General features: G+C 35.0%; 1 protein-coding gene across 1 annotated transcript; it reads left to right on the plus strand.

The window, feature by feature from the left end:
• The first annotated feature begins 765 nt into the window (after positions 1 to 765).
• On the plus strand, positions 766 to 26136 carry LRRD1 (leucine rich repeats and death domain containing 1). Its single transcript, XM_045793274.2, has 5 exons — positions 766 to 2783; positions 6820 to 7018; positions 22970 to 23131; positions 25075 to 25192; positions 25888 to 26136. Exons 1-5 carry the CDS (start codon positions 840 to 842, stop codon positions 26072 to 26074), a joined length of 2610 nt encoding a protein of 869 aa, XP_045649230.1. The 5' UTR covers positions 766 to 839; the 3' UTR covers positions 26075 to 26136.
• The last annotated feature ends 932 nt before the right edge of the window (positions 26137 to 27068 follow it).

Here is a 27068-nt window from a genome sequence, read left to right on the forward strand (position 1 = left end):
GGATCCAGACCTCTGAGGAGGGGTGCTGCACAGCTGTGCAGATACTTCAGGAGTCACACAAAAGACTTACAGTCAGGCTTTAATTCTTGAAAAAGTTTTTTTACATCTAGTTAGTCTTACAGAAAGCATCTCTTTTTTAAGATGTTTTACTTCTGCCTATTAGAAAATTATCATGATGTACTGAATTTGTTGGGACAAGACACTTCAGTACCGTATGTAAACCTACAATATCCACAACGCAAGTGGCACTCTCTGAATGTCAGGGAGCCAATGGCTTTCTGTTTTCCAAAAATTTGCTGAGTTCTTTCATTCCTTTATGTCTCCTTTCTCATTTTCTGTAATTTTAATGTGATTTCAAGGGCATCCTGTGATAAATACATAATCAATAAACTATCTTTAACTAGCAATCATATATAATATTAATTTATGTTACTAATATATATTTTTTTAAGATTTTATTTATTTATTTGACAGAGATAGAGACAGCCAGCGAGAGAGGGAACAGAAGCAGGGGGAGTGGGAGAGAAAGAAGCAGGCTCATAGCGGAAGAGCCTGATGTGGGGCTCGATCCCATAACGCCGGGATCACACCCTGAGCCGAAGGCAGATGCTTAACCGCTGTGCCACCCAGGCGCCCCCAAATGTATTGTTTTAATATCTATTAAATTATTCACTATAGAATAAAAATTATTATAAAATTCATTTGTAATTTCAACATCTTTATTATATGTCTTCTTTTAATATTAATATTTGTTTTGTAGGTTCAAAGGAGAAAATTAAACATGAAAATTAAAATTGAGTTACAATCATGTACTGATGTAAAACATAGCAGCAAATAAGATGTCTGAAAAGGAGCATACTTCAGAAGAGCTAGAAGATATCACTAGTCAATTTAGGACAGAATCTACATCATGGTCAGTGAAACCTGAATTTATTAAAGAAACATCAAATTCTTTAAAGGAAGCTTATGATGGGAAACCTTCCAACCAGATTTGTGAACCACATCCTAGAAATGATGGATTAGGTACACATGATGATACATCAACATTGTCCCCTGGAAATAAGTCTAAGAGAGATGAAGAACAAAGGAAAACTCTTCAATTTTCTGAAACAATCACTATATATGATAGCTTGCGGTTAAAAAGTGGTATTCCACAAAGTCCACCATTATCAATAACTGAGATGGTTGCTGAGTATCAGGCTTTCACTGGCTTCTTTTCTCATGAAACATTAGAAACAACTAGTCCACAGCTCTCTGAAGAAAATCAGAAAGGACTTGGCTTAGGATCAGGTAACTTTACAGTTAACCTCAAGGCCAAGGGTTTACAAGAATTCCCCAAGGACATTTTAAAAATCAAATATGTAAAATATCTATATTTGGACAAGAACCAAATCAAAAGTTTCAAAGGGGCAGATTCAGGTGACCTGCTGGGACTTGAAATTCTATCCTTGCAAGAAAACGGGTTATCATCACTGCCGCCTGAAATTCAGTTACTTCATAATTTAAGGATATTAAATGTCAGTCACAATCAAATATCACATATAGCTAAAGAAATATCACAGCTTGGGAATATGAGGCAACTCTTTTTAAATAACAATTACATTGAGAATTTTCCTTCTGGCTTAGAAAGCCTTGGAAACTTGGAAATTTTAAGTTTGGCTAAAAATAAGTTAAGACATATACCAGATACTCTGTCTAGTTTAAAAAACTTGAAGGTTCTCAATCTGGAATATAATCAGTTAACAATATTTCCTAAAGTTCTGTGTTTCCTTCCAAAGTTAATTTCACTAATCCTTACTGGAAACCTGATAAGCAGTTTGCCAAAAGAAATTAGGGAGCTTAAAAATTTAGAAAAACTTCTGCTGGATCATAATAAACTTACCTTTCTGGCTGTGGAAATTTTTCAATTGCTCAAAATGAAAGAACTCCAACTAACTGACAATAAATTGCAAGTTATTTCACACAAAATTGAGAATTTTAAGGAACTCAAAATTCTAATACTTGATAAAAATCTATTAAAAGAAATTCCAGAGAAAATTTCTCACTGTGTAATGTTGGAATGTCTTAGTCTTAGCTATAATAAATTAACAGGACTTCCTAAGAACATCTATAAGCTCAAAAATTTAAGAAAACTCCATGTAAACAGAAATAATATAGTGAGAATACCTGAAGATATCTCACATCTTAATAATATGTTCATTCTAGAATTTTCAGGAAATATAATCACAGATGTTCCCATTGAAGTAAAAAATTGCAAAAAAATAACTAAAGTTGAATTGAGTCATAATAAAATAATGTATTTTCCAGTAGGTTTCTGTGCTTTAGATTCTCTTTATTATTTGAATTTTAATGGAAATTATATTTCAGAAATACCTGTGGATATATCTTTTAGTAAACAACTGCTTAATTTAGAGTTAAATAAAAATAAACTCCTCATATTTTCTGAACACTTATGTTCTCTTATTAATCTTGAATACCTGGATCTTGGTGAAAACCAAATAAGGAAAATTCCATCATCTATCTCCAATATGGTATCACTCCATGCTCTTATTTTATGCTGTAATAAATTTGAAGCTTTCCCAATAGAAGTGTGTACTTTAGAAAATCTGCAAGTACTTGATCTTTCAATAAACCAAATACAGACAATCCCTTCAGATATCTGTAACCTAAAAAGAATCCAGAAATTAAACATCGCAAGCAATCAATTTATATATTTTCCTACTGAACTGTGCCAACTTCAATCATTGGAAGAGCTGAATATAAGTCAGATAAATGGAAGAAAGGTAAGAGATTGATATTTTGGGCTTTGGAGGGAAGTTGGCACTGGAGGAGATTAGAATCTAAACTGTAGTATATGTGTGTTTTAAATTTAGCTGGAATATTTTATTTTTTAAAGAATAGGTTTTTTCATTTTAAACCCCAAACATGGATTTAAAGTATATTTCTCAACATGAAAGCTTCATAGAAAAATATTTCATTAAAATGAAATTCCAAGTAACTGAAGTTGACAACTGTATAGATTTCTTTTTATTTCAGTTTAATTGTAAAAGGAGTTTTAAAGTTATGGATTATAATATAAACACATTATTGAAAGTTTAGGAAATCGAGAAATGAAGTAAAAAAAATTCCAGAATCATATCAGTATTGTAATGTAACTACTGGTCACTGGTCATATGTTGATACAACTTACTTTTACTCTTTTTTTAATGTATGTGAAGCAAGTATAAAAAGATTCTACATTCAATTTTAATTTTAGTTTCTTCTATTTTCACTTAATATAAGCATTTCTCCATAATATAACACAATTCCCAATAATTGTTACAGCTAATACATGATATATGTAACTAATCATCTGTTGTTAAGCATTTAGGGATGTTGTAATTTTTCATCATCATATATAATGCTGTGATGAACTTCATAAATATAGCCTTTTTCTTATTTTACTATTTCCTTAGAGAATTTTCCCTTAAGAATTGCTAGATCAGCATGAATAAATGTTCTTATAATTTAGCTTTTCATTTTACTTGAACTGTAAGAATGAATTTAATGGAAATAGTTTTAAAAAATCAAACATTGCTGATTTATATTAAGATCTTAGTAAACTAATGAAAAGGACCCTAGAGCTATTATCTGGCTATGTTTAATTTGGCCATTACAGTCAAATTAAAGTCCTTCGATAGAGGCTGGACTTCAATCTAGAACAAGATTTCCCAAAGTCTGTCCTTAAAAACACCTAGTCCCATGAACTGCTCCTAAAAAGGGGGGGTGGGGGTGGTTCCTGTGATCAAATAGCTTTGAGAAGCACTGGTTTCTTCTCTTAGAGAATCACAATGAATGTTAGTGTATTAAAAGCTCTAAAGAGTCCTGCACTAAAGAAACTGGTTTATCTCTATTTAACCCACATTTCCCAAACTTACTTACCCTTTTAAACCTAACACCTGCTATATAATACATTTCCAGAAAGGCTACTCCAGGGAATACTTGCTTAAGTAGCTGGAATTGAAAATGATATATGTGTTTTTCAAGTTGTTATTGCACTAAAAGACACTTTTTGGTTCTGCATTATAATCACCAACTAATTCCTGGGCTGATTTATAATCCTCTCACTTTCTCCTCCTGTATTTTACTGTGTAAGTCTACAAGGTTGTATCCTTAATTCTTTTCTATTAACTTTTTACCATACCATGCATTTGACCCTCAAATTTGTATAACTGGAGCTAATCTCTCATCACTGCTTTAGTCCCACAGTTCCCAGTTTCCCTGGAAATTCTCTGTTCTACTCTCTCAAACTCAACATGATTTCAAATTCAAACTCATCTTCCTTTCCAATGTAACTCCCTTCACAATTTCTCCATTTCTGTTTGTGATGTCACTTTCTCCAGACCTACCAATCTAGAAATCATGAAATCATCTTTCTTCCCTTTCCATCACTAGTTATACAGAAACTTACACCAAAATTGTCTCATTTTTCCTCTGAAAAACTCTTGGATCAACTCCTTCATTTTCCAGTGTCACTATCTCCAACCTGGCCCATGGTCATCACTCACCTCACGCCTAGACTACTCCAGGAGCCTCTTGACTACTCTCTTTGATTCAGTCTCCTTTCTTTCATCAGGACTTGTCAAAGTTACCAGATTTCATTACAGAGAACTGTTCTCAGGAATCCAGATTGCTTATCTATTGCCTACTCATGGCAAGTGGTTGCCAAAGGCACCAGTCCACATCATTACAACCTCACTTCAAAAGTCACCAGATGGGGGCACCTGGCTGGCTCAGCAGTAGAGCATGTTGTGACTCCTGATCTCAGGTTCTGAGTTCAAGCCCCATGGGCATAGGGCTTGCTTAAAAAAAGAAAAAGAACATCAAAAACTAATGATGTACTATATGTTGGCTAACTGAACATAACAATAAAAAAAAAAGAAAGAAAAGAAAGATGACAGGAAACAAAAAGAAGAAGAAAAAGGAAAAAAGAAAAAGAGTAGGCAAAGCAGGCAACCATGTAAAATGAAGCTGGATACCCTTAAAAAAATCACCAGATGGAAAAATGATTTACAAGAACTCTTCTCAAAAAAAAATATGATTGGAAAGATGACTGAGAACCCATTTTGGGTAGAAGTAAGATGCCCAAAAGATTAATTTAGAACAGCAGATAGTCACTAAACAGTCATCTGAAGAAAATGAGTTCAGGTTAATCACAGGGCTTTTATTTTGCTAAGTGAAGAGTGTCCAACATGAGTTTTCCTTCTGTAGTAGCTCTGTTATCACATGGTTCTTAGGTACATCCTCTGATAAATGTTGAGCAAATAGTTAACTTTATTTGGTTCACTTGTAGAACCAAATAAAAGAATATTTGTTTTATTATGTTTTAAATTATGAACTTACTCACCTGTCTTGACCTGACTCCTATGTCTGAGGGCCAACTATCAGGGGCTGCCATAGCCCAGTTCTGCATTCTCTCTCCAAACATATCTCCCTCTGCTTCCTATCACCTCTTTTTACTGTTCAGTCTCTCACTGGCCCATTTTTATGCATGATATTTGTCTTGCCTTAAGTGTCCTATAACTTCCATTCAATCCTATTCATTCTTGAGAGGCCATTCGAGTCCCATCTGCTACGTGAGGCTTTCCTTTAGCTCTGATTTGTATTGATATACATTCCCTAAACTTCCATATAGCGATTATTGTACTCTTTATTTTGGCACTGGATTACCTATTGTTTAATACTGTTTCCTGATGGTTTCTTATGTATATATTTTGTCCCCTGAACTAAATCTTAATCTCTTTGAAGTTAGGGGCTGTTTTCTTTTCTTTTCTTTCCTTTTTCCTTTTAATATTTATTTATTTATTATAGAGAATGAGAGAGAGCACGAGAAGAGGGAAGGGCGGAGGGACAGGGAGAGAGAGAATCCTCAAGTGTGGACTCCACACTGTGTGTGGAGCCTGACGCATGGCCCGATCTTCATGACCTGAGCCGAAATCATGGGTTGTACGCTTAACTGACTGAGCCGCCCAAGTGCCCCTAGAGGACTGCTTCTTATGCTTCTTTCATATATGAAAGAACACTGAGCACAATATTCAGTATTTACCTTGGTTTTTGGTTATTTCAGAGGGGCCCATTTATTCAAAATTCTTTGGTTTACTCGTAGAGCTTCCTTTATTTCAAAAGCCACTTGTGATGGCCATATTTTCTCTGAATATGTGCATTTGTTCTTCACCATAGTAGGGTATCTTAATTCCTGTTATTTTGCAACACTTTTTATACTAGGAGTTTTTTTGAGGCTACAATGCCAAGCTGTGTGAGTCCATTCTTAAGGGGTTTATTGAGCACTTACTCAAAATGCATCTTGATTGGGAACATGTACACAAAAAATTATAAAACATACATCATGTCATTTAACAATGCAAGGAAAATATACATAAGGGACCAATAAAAAGCACTACCGATGAGAATAGGAATAAAAATACCAAATGTGAGACAGATTAGTTGGGAAAAACTTCAGGGAGGAGAAGAAACCAAAGCAGGTCAGATTCAGGGAGAGAAGAAAGGGATAGGTGGTAAGGAAAACTAAGTGTTGGGAGAGTGAAGATAGTGGGTTAATAAGCCATATGGTTTAATTGGTAGCATTGGTCAGACTGGGGAGGTACTTGGGATGCCACTCAATGTACTATTTTTAGCAAGGAAGGAAGTCACAAAGAATTTGTGACATCGTGAAAATATCCCTTTTTAAGATAAAAAAAAAAATCCTTCCATTTGATTTTGGACAACGTTTTAGTCATAGAAATATTTGTTAAAAATGTAATTGTTTAATCTTTGTTACAGTTAACAAGACTTCCAGAAGAGCTGTCTAATATGACTCAACTTAAAAGACTTGATATCTCAAATAATGCAATCAGAGAGATTCCAAGAAATATAGGGGAATTGCGAAGTTTGGTTAGTTTAAATGCACACAACAATCAAATAAGTTATCTGCCGCCATCTTTTCTATGTTTAAATGATCTCCAGCAACTAAACTTGAGTGGTAAGTGTCAAGCGTAATCAATAAGCATAATCAACAAGTAGAGTATTCATGTCTAGGCTGCAAATTTTGCTGACAAGACAGAACAGCAGCCAACATAATATATTAAGTGCTCATTGAAAGGAAATGGCTTTCCTAGGTACAGAAAATGAGAGCAAAGCATAAGGTCCAGTTGCTTTCTGGAAAGAGGTTATAACCCACCTGAGGAAGCTGAACCTGTGAGAGAGAGAAAAAGAGAGAGACAGATAGACAGAGGCAGTATGGCAGGGTGAGAGCATGAGAGAGTGCTGGCCTTAGTTCTGCAAGGGTTGGGAAAACTACAGACTGTGGTTCATGCTGCTGGTGGGGTAAGACTGTTGCTGGGATGACACTAAAAGGGAAACAGTCAAGAAACCCACAGAAGTAAGTTTGGAGCTAAGAGACAATTGCTAAACAATTAGTATGCTACAAGTCACCAGTTTTTACTGCCAGATATGAAGTTAGAAGGGCTGAGTTCAAATCTCATTTAGTCGGCTTCCTCCATTTATAAAGTGAAGTTAACCAGAATACCCATGCTATAGATGAGGTGCGTGAACTGAATGAGACATTGAAAGCAGGTAGCATTCTGTGAAAGCATTATTCAAGCAAAAAATGTTTATACACTCTTGTGAATTAATCCTCTCTGTCCCTAGTGAATTTAGGAAGACTGAAAACACTGAACTTCAGTGTTGAAGAAAGCTCTAACTTCTGCTGTCCATAGACTTATGGGAATATAATTAAATAAAATTTATGGAAATAGTTTCATAAATGTGAGGTAATATACCAATGAAAGGGATTTAGAGATTGATTCCTTTCTTTCCTCATAGCATGAGCTTTGGAGTAGGACAAATCTTAGAATTCTAGCTCCATGCTTCAGTAGGAAGTTTTTATTTTAGCGTTAATCTTCTGTTTCCTAATCTGTAAATTGAAAATAATAATTTCTACTCTTTGAACTGTGAGGACAAAAGGTTAATCACTAAGCACAGAAAGCGATGTAGGTTTTAAACAGATGTTAGGCCCTCTCTCCAAGGAGCCAAAATAACAAATGAAAGGAATGTGGACTGACATACAAACTGCTTGCGGTTGTCCTTGGGGAAAAGGACAGACAGTTCTCTTGCCTCATAGTTCTCTCTATAGGCACTGATAATGCTATCAGGCAGGCTTTCATCTTGTTCTACCTGAAATCAGCTAGTTACGTTATCATTGTTTATCTGTTGTTTACAGATGGCATCCATTCTGATGGGTCAGTGCTTATGCCAAACAAGTTTTGAAATATTTTGAATAGCACCACTGTTCACATGTACTAATGTAACAGCCTCCGAAAGGACTCCTATCTATAGCCTCTCTTTCTCTCTCTCTCTCTCTGGTCTTTGTTGTTGCCAGTTTTTTAAAACACTTTTTCTTTAAGTATAAATACATATTGAAAAAAGTACACATTGTTTCAAAAAATTAAAATTAAAAGTAGAATTACCATATAACCCAGCAATTCTATTTCTGGTATTTGTCCAAAGGAAAAGGAAAGAGTAACTCAAAAAGACATATGCACCCTGATGTTCATTGCAGCATTATTTATCTAAGTGTCCATCAATGGATGGATGAATGAAGAAAATGTGGTGTATACACACACACACACACACACACACACACACAGGAGTATTACTCAGCCATAAAAAAGAAGGAAATTTTGCCATTTGCAATTACATGGGCGGACCTTGTGGGCATTTTGTTACGTGAAATAAGCCAAAGACAAATACTACATGATTTCACTTATATGTGGAATCTAAACAAAACAAAAGTAAACTCACAGATACAGAGAACAGATTGGTGGTTGCTACAGGTGGGGGGGGGTGGATCTAGGTGAAATGGATAAAGGCGATCAAAAGATACAAACTTCCAGTTATAAAATAAATAAGTCTTGGGGATGTAATATACAGCATGGTGATAATATAGTTATCACTATAGTTAATAATACTTTTTGTATATTTGAAAGTTGCTAAAATAAGAGACACTAAAAGTTTTCATTGCCAAAAAAAAAACAAAAAACAAAAAAACACCAAACTGTAACTATATGTTGTGGTGGATGTTAACTAGACTTACTATGTTGATCATTTTGCAATATATACAAATACTGAATCATTATGTTATGTACCTGCAACTAATGTTATATGTCAGTTATCAAGTATCTCCCAACTTTTAAGAAAGTACATACTGTAAGTATACAGCTCAATAAACTTCCACACACTAAACAAACCTATATTTCAGGATCTAGATCAAGAGAGAAGACATTCCCAGAAACCCCTTCTTGCTCCTTTCCAGTCACTTCTTGACCTTCTCTTAACCAAGGGTAAACACTATCACGATTTCAGACAGCGTACCTTAAGTGAAATCATAAAATATATACTCCTATATCTGGTTTCTTTCACTCAACGTTATGTTTGTGAAATTCACTCATACTATTCTGTGTAGTTGGGGACCATTCACTCTCAATGCTGAATAGACTGTGTTTTACTATTCTGCTGTTGAACATTTAGTAGAAAAGCAATTATTTTCTTGTGGTTAGATAACAAACTCCCTGTGATTTCAATCCTTTTAAATTCTTTGGGACTAGCTTTATGGCTCAGCATATACACTATCTTGATAAACACACCATATATGCTTTTAAAAGTGTATTCTGAAAGTGTTAGCTACAATGTTTTATGAATATCATATAAGTGGTGAGTAGTTTTGTTGGAATCTTCTGTCTTTACTGGTATGTTGTTATGTTAATTGCTTAGAGAACAGTGTTAAAATCCAAAACTATGGTTGTGGAATTCTATATTTTTTGCTTTAATTGTCAACTATTTTCATGTATTCTGAGGAACTGTTATGAGAAAAATGCACATATACGATTATTATGACTTTCAATTCTAATGAATTTTTTATCATCTGACATCCCCAAATGTCCTTCTTTATCTCCAGTAATAATCTTTATTTTGAAGGGTATTTTATCTAATATTAAGATAACCACTCTAGTCTTCTTATGCTTACTGTTCTCATGGTATTATCTTTACTATCAATTTACTTTCAACATATGTGTCTTTATATTTAAAGTACATTCCCTGTAGACAGCACCTGTCTGTGTCTATATGTTCAAAATGCATCTCTTATAAAAGTATATATAGTTGGGCCTTGCTTTTTCATCCTTTATGACAATTTCTGCCTTTAAATTGGGGTATTTAGTCAATTAACATTTAATGTAATTATTAGTATAGTTGGATTTATTTATTTATTTTTGAAGATTTTATCTATTTACTTGAGAGAGAGAGAGAGAGAGAGAGAGAGAGAGAGAGAAAGCACCAGTGGAGGGAGTGGGCAGAAGGAGAGGGAGAAGCTGACTCCCCGCTGAGCAGGAAGCCCAGTGCCAGGGCTTGATCTCAGGACCTTGGAATCATGACCTGAGCTGAGAAGGCAGACGCTTGACAGACTGAGCCACCCAGGCGCTACGGTATAGTTGGATTTAGATCAGCCATTTTACCATTTGTTTTCTGTTTCTCCCCTCCGTTAACTCTTTTTCTGTCTTCATGTTGAACTGTTTTTCTTTAGTTGCTTTCCAGATTTACTCATCTTTGGTTTTCAGCAGTTTGACTATGCTGTATCTAAGTGTGTTTTTTATTATAATTCAGGTGAAATTCACACAGTCTAAAATAGTTTTAAAGCGAACAATTTGGTGGCATTTAGCACATTAACAAGGTAGCATAATGTACCACTAACTGTCTAGTTCCAAACGTTCATCAACCCCAAAGGAAACCCTTATTCATTAAGCAGTTGCTTTCTCATCTCACCTCCACTCTCCCTCTGGTAACCAGCAATGTGCACTGCATCTCTATGGACATACCTAATACCATGGATATGTCATACAAATGGAATCATACAATATATGACTTTTTTGGACTGGCTTTTTTCACTTAGCATAATGTTTTCAAGCTTCATCCATGTTGTAGCTTGTATCAGTAGTTCATTCCTTTTATGGCTGTATAATATTACACTGTCTGAATCTTCTACACTTTGATGATCCATTCATTCTCTGATGGACATTTGGGCTACTTTCACCTTTTGGGTATTGTGAATAGTTCTGCTGTGAACATGTGCACACCTGTGTTTATTTCAGTACATTCAATTCTTCAGAGATAGAACTCTTGTGTCATATGGTAATTTTACGTTTAATTTTTCAAGGAACTGTCAAATTGTTTTCCACAGAGGTAGAACCATTTTACATTCCCACTATGAATGTACAATGATACCAATTTCCCCATATCCTTGTCAATATTGTTTTACTTTTGGGGGGGGGATTATAGTTATGCTAGTGAATGTGAAGTGGTATTTCATTGCGGGTTTGATCTGAATTTTCCTAATGATTAATGATTTGAGCATCTTTTTTGGGTGCTTGTTGACCATTTGTATATCTTTTTTTTGAGAATTGTCTATTGAATTCCTTTGCCTATTTTTATTTTTTTAAAGATTTTATTTATGGGGTGGGGGGCAGAGGGAGACAGACAAGCAGACTCTGTGCTGAGCTCTGAGCCCGACACAGGGCCAGACCTCAGGACTCTGAGATCATGACCTGAGCTGAAACCAAGAGTCAGATGCTTAACCAGCTCTGCCACCCAGGCGCCTGTCCTTTGTCCATTTTTAAAATGGGCTTTAATTGGGTTGTTTTGTTGTTGAGTTGAAAGAATTCTTTATATATTCTGAATACTAGATCCTTATTAGATATATGTTTTACAATTATTTACACTCATTCTATAGGTTGTCTTTTCTTCTTGATAAGTCCTGTGATACATAAAAGTTTAAAATTTTTATGAAGTCCAGTTAGCTATTTTTTCTTTTGTTGCTTGTGTTTTTGGTGTCATAACTACTAGTCCATTATAAAAATCCAAGAACGTTAAGACTTCCCCCTACATTTTAAGAGTTTTTATAATTTTCAGTTATATCATATTTCAGTTGTTGATTGATTTTGAGTTAATCTTTGTATATGGTGTGAGGTAGGGATCCATATTCATTCCTTTGCATGCAGATCTCTAGTTATTCTAGCATCATTTTTGGAAAAAATTATTTTTCCCCTTTGCGTGGTCTGAGCGTCCTTGTCAAAAATTAATTGGCCATAAAATATGGATTTATTTCTGGACTCTCAATTCTAGTCCATTGGTCTATATGTTGAACCTATGCCACTCTCATACTGTTTTTTTTTTAAGTTTTTATTTAAATTCCACTTAGTTACAATACAGAGTAATATTAGTTTCAGGCGTACAATATAGTGATTCAACACTTTCATACATTACCCAGTGCTCACCCCAAGTGAACTCCTTAATCCCCATCACCTATTTAACCCATCCCCCACCCACCTCCCTTTTGGTAACAATTTGTTCTCTATAGTTAAGAGTTTGTTTCTTAATTTGCCTCTCTTTCTCTCTTCTCCCCCCTTTGCTTGTTTGTTTTGTTTCTTAAATTCCACATATGAGTGAAGTCATATGGTGTTTTCTCTGACTGATTTATTTCACTTAGCATAATACTTTCTAGCTCCATCACGTCATTGCAAATGGCAAGATTTCATTCTTTTTTATGGCTGAGTAATATTCCATTGTATATATATACCACCTCTTCTTTACCTATTTATTAGTCTATGGGCTCTTTCCATAATTTGGCTATTGTAGATAATGCTGCTATAAACATCGGGTGCATGTATCCCTTTGAATTAATATTTCTGTATTCTTTGGCTAAGTACCTATTAGTGCAATTGCTGTATTGTAGAATAGTTCTATTTTTAACTTTTTGAGGAACCTCCATACTGTTTTCTAGAGTGGCCGCACCTGTTTGCATTCCCACCAACAATGCACAAGTCTTCCCCTTTCTCCACATCCTTGCCAACACTTGTTGTTTCTTGTGTTGTTGATTTTAGCCATTCTGATAGGTGCCAAACTGCTGGCCATCTGGATGTCTTCTTCAGAGAAGTGTCTGTTTGCATCTTCTGCCCATTTTTAAATTGGATTATTTATTTTGGGGGGTTGGGTCATATAAGTTCTTTATATGTTTTGGATACCAACTCTTTATCAGATATGTCATTTGCAAATATCTTCTCTCATTCTGTAGGTTGCCTTTTAGTTTCAATGATTGTTTCCTTCACCGTGCAGAAGCTTTTTATTTTGATGTAGTCCCAATAGTTTATTTTTGCTTTTGTTTCCCTTGCCTTAAGAGACATATCTAGAAACAATTTGCTACAGCTGATGTCAAAGAAGTTACTCCCTGTATTCTCTTCTAGGATTCTTTTATGGTTTCAGGTCTCACATTTAGGTATTTAATCCATTTTGAATTTTCTTTTTTGTATGGTATAAGAAAGTGGACCAGTTTCATTCTTTTGCATGTAGCTGTGCAGTTTTTCCAGCACCATTTGTTGAAGGGACTATCTTTTTCCTATTGGGTATTCTTTCCTGCTTTGTCAAAGATTAATTGACCATATAATTGTAGGTTCATTTCTGGGTTTTCTATTCTGTTCTATTGACCTATGTGTTTATTTTTTGCCAGTACCATACTGTTTTGATTACTACAGCTTTGTAATATAACTTGAAATCTGGAATTATGATACCTCAACTTCTTCTTTTTCAAGATTGCTTTGGCTAATTGGGGTCTTTTCTGGTTCCATACAAATTTTAGGATTATTCTAGCTCTGTGAAAAATGCTGTTGGTATTTTGATGGGGATTGCATAAAAACTGTAGATTGCTTTGGACAGTGTAGACATTTTAACAATACTTCTTCTAATCCAGGAGCATGGAATGTCTTTCCATCTCTTTGTGTCATCTTCAATTTCTTTCATCAGTGTTTTATAGTTTTCAGAGTATAGGTCTTTCACCTCTTTGGTTAGGTTTATTCTTAGGCATAGTATTGTTTTGGGTGCAACTGTAAGTGGGACTGTTTTCTTAATTTCTCTTTCTGCTGCTTTGTTATTCGTGTATAGAAACACAACAGATTACTGTTCGTTTATTTTGTCATAGTGTTTTGATCACTGTAATTCTGTAGTAATTTTTGAAACTAGGAAATGTTCCAACTCTATTTTTCTTTTTCAAAATTTTTTGTAATTTGGGCCCCTTGTAATTCTATAAGAATTTAAGAATCTGGTTTTCCATTTCTGCAAAAAAAAACATAGAATTACAATAAAGATTGCATTGAATCCCTAAATTGCTTGCTCAGATGGCAATACTGTTCTCCAATGCATAAACACAGGAGAGCTTTCATTTAGGTCTTAAGTATTGAAACTCCTTGATTAAGTTTATTCCTACATAATTTTGATGGTATTGTAACTTAAATTGTTTTCTTAATTTTCTTTTTTGAATTGTTCATTGCTGGTATATAGAAACACAAATGATTTTTGTGTGTTCATCTTGGATTCTACAACTTTGCTCGACTTGCTTATTTGCCCTATTAGTTTTTGTGGACTCTTGGATTTTCTCTATATAATATTATGTCATCTGTGAATAGAGATAGCTTTACATGTTCTTTTCCACTCTGGGTATCTTTTCTTTTTCTTGCCTAACTGGACTGGCTAGAACTACCAGCCCAATTTTGAATATCAGTGATGAAAGTGGGCATCTTTGTCTTATGGCTATATTAGGGACAATTGTAAGGGGAAAGCTTTTAGTGTTTCACCTTTGAGTATGATATTACCCATGGGTTACTCATAGATATCCTTTCCTGGGGTGCTTGGCTGGCTTAGTTGGGAGCATGCAACTCTTGATCTTGGGGTTGTGAATTTGAGCCTCATGCTGGGTATAGACATTACTGAGAAAAATAAACTTTAAAAATACATACATACATACATACATACCCTTTCACATACTGAGGGAGTTCCCTCTTATTCCTAGTTTATTGAGGTTTTTTTTTTTTGAGTGTTGAATTTTGTTAAATGGATTTTCTGCACCGAAATTTTCACGTGTTTTTTTTTTTCTCCTTTTTTTCTCTTAATGTCATGTATTACACTCACTGATCTTCTTATAATGAACCACCCTTGCATTTCAAGATAAATCCCACCTGGTCATGAGGTATAATCCTTTCGATATTTTGTTGGATTTGGCTTGCTAGTATTTTGTTGAGGATTAGTTCATAAAGGATATTGGTCTGCAGTTTTCTTGTACTCTCTTTTTCTGGCTTTGGTATCAAGGTAATGTTGGCCTCAATGAGTTAGGAGGAGTACTGTCCTCTTCAGTTTTCAGCAAAAGTTGGAGAAGAATTGATATTTGTTCTTCTCTAAATATTTGGAAGAATTCATCAGTGAAGCCATCAGGCCCAGGCTTTTCTTTTTTTCTTTCTTTCTTTTTTTTTTTTTCTTTTTGAAGATTTTATTTACTTATTTGACACAGAGACAGCCAGTGAGAGAGAGACAAGCAGAGGGAGTGGGAGAGGAAGAAGCAGGCTCCCAGCAGAGGAGCCTGATGTGGGGCTCGATCCCAGAACGCGGGGATCATGGCCTGAGCCGAAGGCAGCCACTTAACGACTGAGCCACCCAGGCGCCCCAAGGGCTTTTCTTTCTTGGGAGATATTTCATTACTGATTAAATCTCCTTACCAGTTATGGGTTTTTCTGATTTTCTGTTTCTCCATGATTTAGTCCTAGTAGGTTCTGTGTTTCTAGGAATTTGTCCATTTAATCTAGGCTATCTAATTTGTTGGCATAATATTGTTCAGAATACCCTATATAATCTTTTTGTTTTTGTAGAATAAGTAGTAATGTCCCCATTTTCATACCTGATTTTCAGTGATTTGAGTCTTGTCTCTTCTTCTCTTAGTCCATCTAGGTAAAGGTTTGTCAATTTAATTGATCTTTTCAAAGAACCAACTTTTGGTTTCATTTTCTATTGGTTTTTATTCACTGTTTCATTTATATCTACTTTAATTTTTATTGCTTCCTTCTACTATTAGCTTTGGCTTTACTTTGCTTATCTTTTTCTAGTTTATTTAAATGTAAAGTTATTAATTTGAGGTATTTCTTTTTTAGTGTTGGTATTTCCAGCTACAAATTTCTTTCTAAGCATCCACAAGTTTTGGTATATTGTGTTTTCATTTCCTTTCATCTCTTCACATTTTCTTTTCTATTTTTTTTTTTTTTAAGATTTTATTTATTTATTTGACAGAAAGAGACACAGCGAGAGAGGGAACACCAGCAGGGGGAGTGGGAGAGGGAAAAGCAGGCTTCCCGCTGAGCAGGGAGCCTGATGCAGGGCTCCATCCCAGGACCCTGGGATCATGACCTGAGCCGAAGGCAGACGCTTAACAACTGAGCCACCCAGGCACCCCGATCTCTTCACATTTCCTAATTTTCCTTTTGGTTCCACACTTTTACAAGTATGTTATTTAAATTAGTAAAATTTCCAGTTTTCCATCGGTTATTTTTGCTTGTTTCATTCCACTGTGGCCAGAAAAGGTATATTGTATAATTTAATCATTTTTAATTTATTGAGACTTGTTTTGTGGCCTAACATTATGGTCTATCCTGGAAAATGATCTATGTACTTGAGAAGAATGTGTATTCTGCTATTGTTGGTTTGAGTGTTCTATATATGTCTGTTAAGTTTAGTTGTTTTATATTGTTGTTCAAGTCCTGTGCTTCCTTACTGACATTTTGTCTAAATGTTGTATCCATTGTTGAAAGTGAAGTATTAAAGTCTCCAACTATTATTGTAGAACTGCCTATTGCTCCCTTCAATTCTGTCAATATTTGCCTCCTGTTCTGGGGCTCTGTTGTTTGGTGTGTATATATTTATAATTGTTATATCTTCTTTATGTACTGATTCTTTATCAATATATACTTCTTTGTCTTTTGTAATTGTAGTTTTTGACTTAAAGTTTATGTTATCTGATATTAGTAAAATCACTGCTGGTGTCTTGGTTGCTATTTGCACAGATTATCTTTTCCCATCTTTCAATACCTAGAGCAAAAGAAGGAAAGAACATATTACACTCCCAGTCCTTGCAGCTTAGCTCTAAGTTGGGGTACTTCAGTGCCAAGCCAGGTCACCTACAACTCTTAGTCTTCCTTTCTTGATTGTGTGGATCCCAGAGATCCACCTTAGGTGCAAGCCTAGGATTTTCTCAGGTTTCTTCTGCATGTGTCCAGTCCTAGGCGTGCCTGTTGTACTCCATTTTCTCCAGGATACACTCTGGCATCTCTGAGCCCTTATTCCCTCAAGAAACTTTTTCCTATGCCTCTTTCTTCCTGGGCTTTTGGGTCTGTTTGCTACTTGCTGTGTCTGCTGTCCCTCGCTCCAGGTGGGCATGCAACTGCTACTGGTAAAGCAACTCAGAATGAGTGGGAAGAGTAAAACAAAAGTCGGCCTTTGTGCCAGTCCCTTGGGGAACCACCAGACAGGCCAAACACAAAACCACAATATTTTAAGGACAGGGTAGTTTATTAGCTCTCTGACAGCTGCAAGCTGCATCAGGAATGTCAGTATGTGCCATCTCAGTGGCAGCCATGGCCATGCTGGGAAATGGACGATGGTAGGGAAACGAGTGAAAAAGCTTCAGGGCTCTCTTACCTAAATTCTGCTGCTTTTATCCTCATTGAACACTCTCCTGGTTACTGTAAGATTTGGATTAAATTCCAGCTAATTCTATCAGTCTTTTCCATCTTATGACTGATTCAGTGGAGGGGCTGATTCTTTGAGAGCTCTACTCTGAAATTTCTGTGATAGCCATCCTAGATGTGTTTTTTTTGTATTTATACTGCTTGGATTTCACTGAGCTTCTTGTCTGTATAGTTATGCATTTTATCAAATTTGGGAATTTTTCAACCATTATATTTTCAAATACTTTTTTCTGCCTCATTTCCTCTTTTTTCTCCTTGTGAGACACTAATTATCTTTTCACATTGCCCTATAAAACCTTATTTTGTGTGTGTGCATGTGTGTGTGCCATGTGTGTACACAAAGCTTTAGGTATCTTGTCTTCAATTTCACTGCCTTGCCTACCATCTCTATTCTGCTGTTAAATCCATCCAGTTAATTTTTTATTATGAATATTGTATTTTTCAGTTCTAGAATTTCTGTTTGTGTTTTTTTTTTTTTTGTAGTTCATATACCTCCCCTAAGATTTCCTATTTTATTCATTGATTATGAGGCATATCTTTCTTTAGATTCTTTGGCATAGTTATATTAGCTGCTTTAAAGTTTTTAAATGTCATTTTTTCTCTTAGCAGTGAGTCACATTTTCTTTTTTCTCCATTTATGACTCCTTGACTCTGTATTCTGTTTCTCTCCAAAGAATGTTGATTTTTGTTGTTGTTGCTATTGTTGCTTCATCAGGCACTTAAGTTGGCTGGACTAAAAAGAGAAACTCCTTCCCTACAGTTGGCAGCTCTTTATATCTGAGTTTTTTTTTTTCAGCCATTAGCTATTATATTAGTTATCCATTGTTGTATCAGAAATTTCTACAAAGTTTAGCACTCTGAGGCCCTCGAGGGCTCTCTGCTGAGGTTTCCACCAGCCCACAAGCAACAGCATAGCAGCCATCCTCTCCAGTGGCTAGCTCGTGGCCACCCACATATATTACCAGCACTGTCTGAGTTTCATTTCCAGTAACAGCTCCTGCGGAAGTGCAGAGTATTCTGGGGAAACTGTCCCTCACCGCCTCGGTCTCCCCCAAGGCTGACCTGGGTCACTGGTGGGCAAGCTTCTTTTATCGGAAGTCTGCTCTCCCATTCATGGCTACACTGGCAATCTTCCCAGGCCTCCAGTGGCACGATCACCTGTGACTTGGTGATCATGAGAAAGCAGCTTGGTGGCTAACCTGGCAAACCCAACACTGGGCCCCAACCCTGAGTGACCACTACCAGGCTTCAGGAGGTGCTAGGTTCAACAGAGCCCCTCCCCTCCCCATAGACTAGGCAGGCTGCAACAAGCAGGAGCAGCTGGATTCTTTTATACCAAAATAGCAAAACTATTTTGCTTTATAAAGCTATGCATGTCTGGGGGCAGCAAGTATATGGGAAATTTCTGTACACTCAATTTGCTGTGAACCTAAAAAATCTTTTTAAAAATATCCAAAGCTGGGGGCATAGTGGCTGGGTGGCTCAGTCGGTTAAGCATCTGACTCCTGGTTTTGGGCTCAGGTCATGATCTCAGGGTCACGATCTCAGGGTCATGAGATCGAGCCCAGTGTCAGGCTCTGTGCTCAGCTCGGAGTCTGCTTGTCTCTCTTCCTCTGTTCTTCCTTCCGCCACCCCATGCTCTCTCTCTCTTTCAAATAAATAAAATCTTTAACAAAAAAAATCCAAAGCTACTAAAACAAATCTTGGAAGTGACACACCATCACTTCTACTCTATTTTAGTGATCACACAGACCAATCTTGGTATAATATGGGAAGGGCCTATACAAGGTGGTGAGTAACAAGAAGCATCATTGGGGGCTGAAAGCCCAAATTTGTTAAAGCAGGCCCAGATTATTTCATTGGTGAATTCCATCAAGTATTTAAAGAAGGAATAATGCCAATTTCTAAAATCCTCTTTCATAAAAGTGATAAAACATTTTCCAACTCATTCTATGAGATCAGCATTACCTTGATAGTATGATGAGAAAGGAAACTTAAAGACCAATATCCTACGTGGGATTTATTCCAGAAATGTAAGGTTGGGTTAACATTCAAAAGTAACCAATGTAATTCACAACATCAATAGAGTAAAGAAAAGCCACATGAACATCATACTAGATATGCAAAAGCCTATGACAAAATACAATTTATCATTTATGATTTTATAAAACAAACAAGAGCAAAACATCTCAGAAAACAAGGAATAGAAGGTAACTCTCTCAACCTGAGAAACAGCACCTGCAAAAAACTACAGCTAATATCATACTCAATGGTAAGGACTTAACTATTTTCCATTGTGATCAGGAATAAAACAGGGCTGCCCTTTCTCACCACTCCTCTTCAACATTATACTGTAAGTCCTAACTAGTGCAACAAAAAAAGGGATAGAAATTATAGCAAGATTGCCATATAAAAGGTTAATATACGAAAGTCAGTTGTATTTCTAGTAACTGTATACTAGTAATGAATGATTAGAAATTGAATGTTTTTAAAAGTACCATTTAAAATAACACCAAAAAACATATAAATAGGTATAAATCTGACAAAGTATATGTAAGGTCTGTATACAGAAAATGACTCAAACAAGACCTAAATAGAGAGAAATATAGTATTCATAAATTGGAAGACTTTATATCGTTAATATGTCATCTTCCCCCAACTTATTTTTAAATTCAACTCAATTCCAATATACATCCCAGCAAGGTTTTTTATTTCAGAAAGCAAAGAGCTAATTCTAAAATTTATATAAAAGGCAAAAGAAATAGAATAGCTAAAATTCTTTTGAAAAAAGAACAAAGTTGAAGGACTCATATAACCTGATTTTTAAGCCTTATGAAAGGCCGTGGTAGTAAAGACAGTGTACAATTGGCAAAATGACAGACATAGATCAATGGAACAGAACAGAGAGTGTAGAAATAGACCCAGGCATATACGGTCAACTGATTTTTGGCAAACATGCAAATGTAATTCAGTGGAGAAGGTAGTATTTTCAACAAATGATGCTAGAGCAACTAGATGGTCACAAGCCAAAAAACAAAACAAACTGCAACATTAATAAAACAAACAAACTTTGATCCGTACCACATACCATATAAAAAACCAACTGAAAATGAATCACAGACCTAAATGTAAAAGCTAAAACTATAAAACTGCTAGATAAAAACAGAGAAGAAGATATTTGCAACCTTGGCAAAAATTTCTTAGATACAACACCAAAATCACAATCAACAAAAAAATTATTTGGTCTTCAGCAAAATTAGAAATCTCTGCCCTTCAAAAGGTGTTGTTAAAAGAATGAAAAGAAAAGCCACAGATCAGAAGAAAATATTTGCTGAATACACACAAAATAATTCTCAAAACTCAAAATTAAACAGTTGATTCAATAAAAATTGGCATAAATTTTGAACAGATACTCTACAAACAATGTATATGAATGGCAAATAAGCACCAGGAAATATACTCAAATCATTATTCATGAGAGAAATGCAAATTAAATCTACAATGAGATTGTGTGTGTGTGTGTGTGTGTGTGTGTGTGTGTGTAAAAAGGTGCTTTTATTAAAGCACGGGGCAGAAAGAGCTGCTACAATGAAATCTTTTTCTTAGAATAACTAAAATTAAAATCTGACAATACCAAGATCTGTAACTGCAACTCTGATACATTGATGGCAGGAATGCAAAATGATACACACTCTGGAAAACAGTTTCTTAATTTCTTATAAAATTATATGTATATTTACCATACAACCCACCAATCACACTCCCAACTACACTTTTCAAGTGAAATGTAAATTTATATTCAATAAAAAACTGAGTGCAAATATATAGAGTGATTTTATTCATAATCACCAAAAAGTGGAATCATTCAAAATGTCCTTTAGTTAGCGAATGAATGATGTATGTACATCCATATAATGGAATATTTCTCATTAATAAAAAGGAACAAACTATTGATACGTCATTAAACAGCAATAAATCTAAAATGCATTATGCTAAATGAAAAAAGCCAGACCCTAAATACTATATGTTGTGACATATATACATTACACATATGCAATAACACACATATATATTTATAATTATGAACTTAAAATGTACATTGTAAAACCCCATATACATATGTAGGTATGTATATGCACGTATAGCTATACATACACACTCCTAGAAGCAATGAGCAAAACTAGTATCCTGGTTTTGGTTTCTGAATGCCATTCTTCACTGAAAGGAACCAGATTCCTTTATGACTATAAATAATAACTATAAATGCATTAATAATATAAAGGCAAACTTACAGGCCAGTTCCTCTTTAAATGATTACGAAGTCTTACCTTGTAAGTCACCACAGTTTTATTTTTTATGTTCAGTTTATTTTGGATTAAAGTGTCTTGAAAACATTACACTTTAGGGAAGTAGAGTTTAATCCCCACTCTTTGAGGGTGGACTAGACTTAGTAACTCAGTTCCAAAAAATATAGAGTATGGGCAAGAAAAAACATTGCATCAGAGAAACCTGGCAAGACACTGTTTTAGCTAAGGGATCAAGCTTAACATCGCTAGTAATGTCATATGGGTATCATGTACCCCTGCTGATGTGATGAGAGCTCTTCACCTCTGTGGTATTCTTTCCAGAAACCCATAATCCCATTCTAATCATGAGAAAATATGTCAGATAAACTCAAATTAAGGAATATTCTACAAAAATACCTAATCAGTACTATTCAACTGTCAAGATCATGAAAAACAAGGAAAGACTGAGCAACTGTCTCAGACCAGAGGAGACAAAGAAGACATAACTGTATGCAATATATTATCCTGGAATGGATTCTAGAATAGAAAAAGACACTGATAGAAAAAAATTAATGAAATCCAAAATTGTCTGAAATTTAATAGTAATGTGCCAATGTTTCCTAGTTTTGACAAATGTAATACAATAATGTGAGATGATAACATTAGGTGAAACTAAAAGTGGACAAGGAATCTACAGGAATTCTCTACAATTTCTGCAACTTGATGTAAATCTGAAATTATTCTAAATAATAAGTTTATTTAAAAAATTACCATCACACCTACTCTGTAAAGTCCTTTCCTGACTATAAGAGGACAGTTCCTGCCTCATTTTGCCATCCTCTGAGAGAAAAGAACCACAGCTCTGTTTCTATACTTCTTTTCACACCCAGCAAGGAAACAATGATAAGAATTTATATTTCATATATCTGGTACGTTGCCAGTGAGACACAGTAAATGCCCCATAAGTAATTGTTATTTATCTTCAGATTTTTCTTTATAAAGAAAGGTATAATTCAACTATAACTTCTTTTCTACTAGGAAACAATCTAACAGTTCTGCCTAACGGTATCCACAACCTTTTTTCACTGAAGGAGATAAATTTTGATGATAACCCTTTGCTGAGACCTCCAATGGAAATCTGTAAAGGAAAACAACTCTATACTATTGCACACTATCTACAGAGAGCAGATCAAAGAGATGGTAGGTGATGAGTGAGTGACCTACTAGCTTATAAGTCATTTTCTAGTATCATCTATAAATTAAAAGACAGTATGCTTTCATTAGAGGTTTTCAATCTGGCAGAGGCATTAAAATATTTACCATTTTCCCTTTTCTGAAGGTTAGTTGTTTATTTTGATAATTCAGATTATTTAATCTGGGTCTACACAAACTAAACCATTGAAAACAGGCAAACCCAAGTGGAGGGCGAGTTGCTATCTAGTTATTGGCCTCAATGTTCTTCCACAGGTCTTCCATCATGGCTGGGCCCAGACTTAGATATTCCACACAAAAATTTCTTCATGGGTTCTGATTTGTATCACCACATGTAGTTGTTCTAAAACTCTCATCTGGCCTTGAAAAAAGTACTTAGATCTTGTCCACTGAAGCCATTCAGCTTTTGGCCCACTATGATCACCTGTCAGCAGTTGTGGGTAGTCTTCATTCTTTGTCCTTAAGCATTCCTTTGGTTGTCCCTGATTATTTCAGAGAGCAGGTCCATTTTCTTTAAATATCCTTCCACTGGACCAGATGGAGACTGGTTTCTCCAAGACTCTGGCATAGAAATTTCGCTGTCCAATTTTTTCCTTGGGGCTAAATTCCCAACAACTAAGCTTTTTCCTGGGACTCTGACTTTGCTTCTCACTGTCAATCCTTAGAATGGATCGAGAGTCTGGTCCTCCAATTCAATGAGTACTTAAGAGGTATTAAATCAATTTAATAAGTATGGATCCAGATTTGGAGAAATATACAAAACCATCCCTCCACATCATTCTATTATGTTCCCTGTCTGGAGCTTATGTGAACATAATTTCATAATCTAGTGAGACTGTCACTAAAAATGTGCAGTCCTCTTTAAGCCACAATATACATCCATATGCATGGTTACCAGTTAGAAGTTTTTCTAAGACTTGGGCCTCATTGATAAAAGGAACCTAAGAGATAAAATTAAAAGTCACAGTAGCTGTTTTTTCTAACTTGATATGCAAGTTGGTTCTGCTTGGTATTATCATTAAAAAGGAAATATTTTATGATAACTACTTCTATAAAATAAAGTTTTCAGAAGTTTCCAAGAATACATAAAGTTTTCCTATTAGGTAACAGGAAGAGACTTTAGAGAAGTGGCAACAGATCAAAGTCGGCAAAAATGAGAGCACCCTAGTCATTTATATCCTCTCTTTACAGCCAAGGGGCCTTCATATTGCAGGCACGCAGAGAGAGTGGAGAGGAAGTTATCATGGGAAATATATTTACTCTCCAATTAACAAAGAACATGGGCTTCTTTCCTTAAAATTTTGCTGAGGATACTGGACTTCCATTTATATCATTAGCATACAGTCTAGTCTGAGGGACTGAGATGATTACAGAGGGGTGGGAGATTGCTCGTTCTTAAAAATTCCCAAAGTACCTTAATCAATAACAAAAAATAGATCTAGTCCAAGTTAGCTAGAAGCTTTAAAAAAAATAAAAAACCTAAAAACTCTCTACTTATCTCTAAGCCAGCATTCATTAAAGTGATTTGAATAAAATATACATATATACACTATATTTATAGTAGACGGTAACTTGGGTTTTTTAAGATGGTACATAAAGAAGCCCATTAAAAAGCTAGAATCAAATGACGGTGTTAAATTCATTTCAAATCCCCAAAGAACTAAGGAAAGGTTTTGAAAATCACTTTGAAGTTGCTTATAATGTACTTTTAAATAGCCGTTACATGTTGATGAGTCAGATTTTGGAAGAAATAGAACAAATGGTTCAAATTTCAGTTTGTATATTAGGTCTGCATCTTACTTTTCAATTTTACTTGACATAGACATTTGATAGGAGCACACAAGTAAGGGACCCAGATATAATAAAATAATGCAATATAGAGTATGTTTTTCAAAAGAAAAGGCTTAATTTTTGTTTATGTTCAAATGTAGAGAAAATCCTAGAGAAGATCTTCAACATAGTTGCCAATAACATCACTGAAACAAATTTTAAATTTTTGTGTCAAAAATTAAACCTGGTCATCTTAGAAACAGATATGTCTGCAAAGAGGTATGTGTGAAGAACAACATGCAGTATAAGCTTATTCTCATGTTCTGATTTATATCATTTTGATATTGTAAGATTTTGAAACATCATATTAACATGAATTTTAATTTGCTGTAAAGGACTCTGATGTTACTTTATTATATATTATATATATATAATATATAATATAAAATCTGATGTTAGTTTACTGTAATACAATAATATGTATTATATATTACCATGTGGGTAATGTAGTTAAGAGTAAGGGCTCTCACGGCAGACTGCCTGGTTTTAAATTACAACTAGTTTTGTGACCTTGGGTAAGTCCCTTAACTTCTGGGTACTTCAGTTTCTCCACTGGTAAAATGGGTATACCTACCTAAGAGAGTTGTCATGAGATGGAGTTATATGTAGTACTACAGCTGTAATACACTGCCTTAGAATAAATAAACCACAATTATTGTTTTGAGATCCTGAGTGAATCTTTCTTAAAACTGAATGTTAATTGAATTGATTTTCTACAAGGAAACAAGGGTTGGCATGGAGCTAACATTTACTATTTGCCAAGCTCTGTGCTAATTTTATATGAACTATCTTCACCTATAATTTAATCCTCACTTCACCTGGTAAATTGATTTGAAAACCTAGGTATATAATATTTAAGTAACTTGAATGTTCTTAATTGGTAATTAAAATAATATTATCTTTAAAATTTTCAGCACTGTTTCATTAAGTGAGAGAGTCCGCCAAGCACTTGATAGGTGGAAAACAGAAAGTAACGACTTGTCACTAACTACTACTGCTTTAAGAGACCAACTAACTCGGGCACTAACTATGATAGGAGCATATGAAATTATGGACAAAATAACAGCTTTAAAACTTTCTACATGTGCAATTAAATTTTGAACAGTGTACCCATAATAAAAACTGAAAACTTCTGATGTACTTGTATAATTGAAACTGGATACCAGAGAATAGCATATCATGTGTCTTTTCATGCATTCCTAACAGATAATGACAATTTATGGTGACCATTTTAATGTTATCATAATAAAATATCAGAGACACTGTTTTGTATACTTGTTCTGTTGCCTTGGAATTATTATAATAATTTTTGAAAAGTAATGATTCCATTTAAAAATTCTTTGTAATACAATGCCTTTATTCAACCCTAGATTTATAGGTAATAAGGTCATTAGTAACTTGCATTGGAGTTACAAAGCAGAGCAATTTCGTTTTAGATGCTAGCTTAAAAACTGAAATGAATGTGCTATCCCTATTGTTTCTCCATTAGGAATGGGACAGCTCTGTTAAGCATAAAGCAGAGCCAAGGTCAGTAATCCTCTACAGATCTCCCTCAACTTTTAATGGGGTTACATCTCAATAAACCCACTGTAAGTTGAAAATAACAAAAGACGAAAAAACAGTTAATATATACCACATCTTCTTTATCCATTCATCTATTGGTAGACACTTGGGCTGGTTCCATAATTTGGCTATTGTAAATAATACTGCCCTAAACATAGGGGTGCGTGTATCCCTTTGAATTAATGTTTTGTATCTTGGGGGTAATAAATACCCAGTAGTGTGATTAGTGGATCATGTGGTAGTTCCATTTTTAACTTTTTGAGGAACCTCCATACTGTTTTCCACAGTGGTTACACCAGTTTACATTCCCACCAACTGTGCATGTGGGTTCCTAGAGACCAAGCAAACACTGTTTTGTCAAAACTCTTTCCATTGCAAAGGATAGAAACTTTATCTAGTTAAGCTAAAAAAACAAAAACAAAAACAAAAACAAAAAAACCCCTGCTCATGTAACTGAAGCCAGAGAAGACCCAGGTGAAACTAGCTTTGTGTTAACTGTGAGGAAGAAAACACTGCATTGTGTTTGGTTTCT

The sequence above is a fragment of the Ursus americanus genome, chromosome 3 (genome assembly GCF_024610735.1).
Source record: "Ursus americanus isolate L20-20 chromosome 3, mUrsAme1.1.p, whole genome shotgun sequence".
In the NCBI taxonomy this organism is placed as follows: Eukaryota; Metazoa; Chordata; class Mammalia; order Carnivora; family Ursidae; genus Ursus; species Ursus americanus.

Excerpts from the sequence above, each read along its gene's own strand:
- LRRD1 (XM_045793274.2), top strand. The coding sequence starts at position 840 with ATGTCTGAAAAGGAGCATACTTCAGAAGAGCTAGAAGATATCACTAGT. Across the intron at positions 7,019-22,969 it reads CCAGCAACTAAACTTGAGTG|GAAACAATCTAACAGTTCTG; the intron begins GTAAGTGTCAAG and ends CTTTTCTACTAG. Across the intron at positions 23,132-25,074 it reads GAGAGCAGATCAAAGAGATG|AGAAAATCCTAGAGAAGATC; the intron begins GTAGGTGATGAG and ends GTTCAAATGTAG.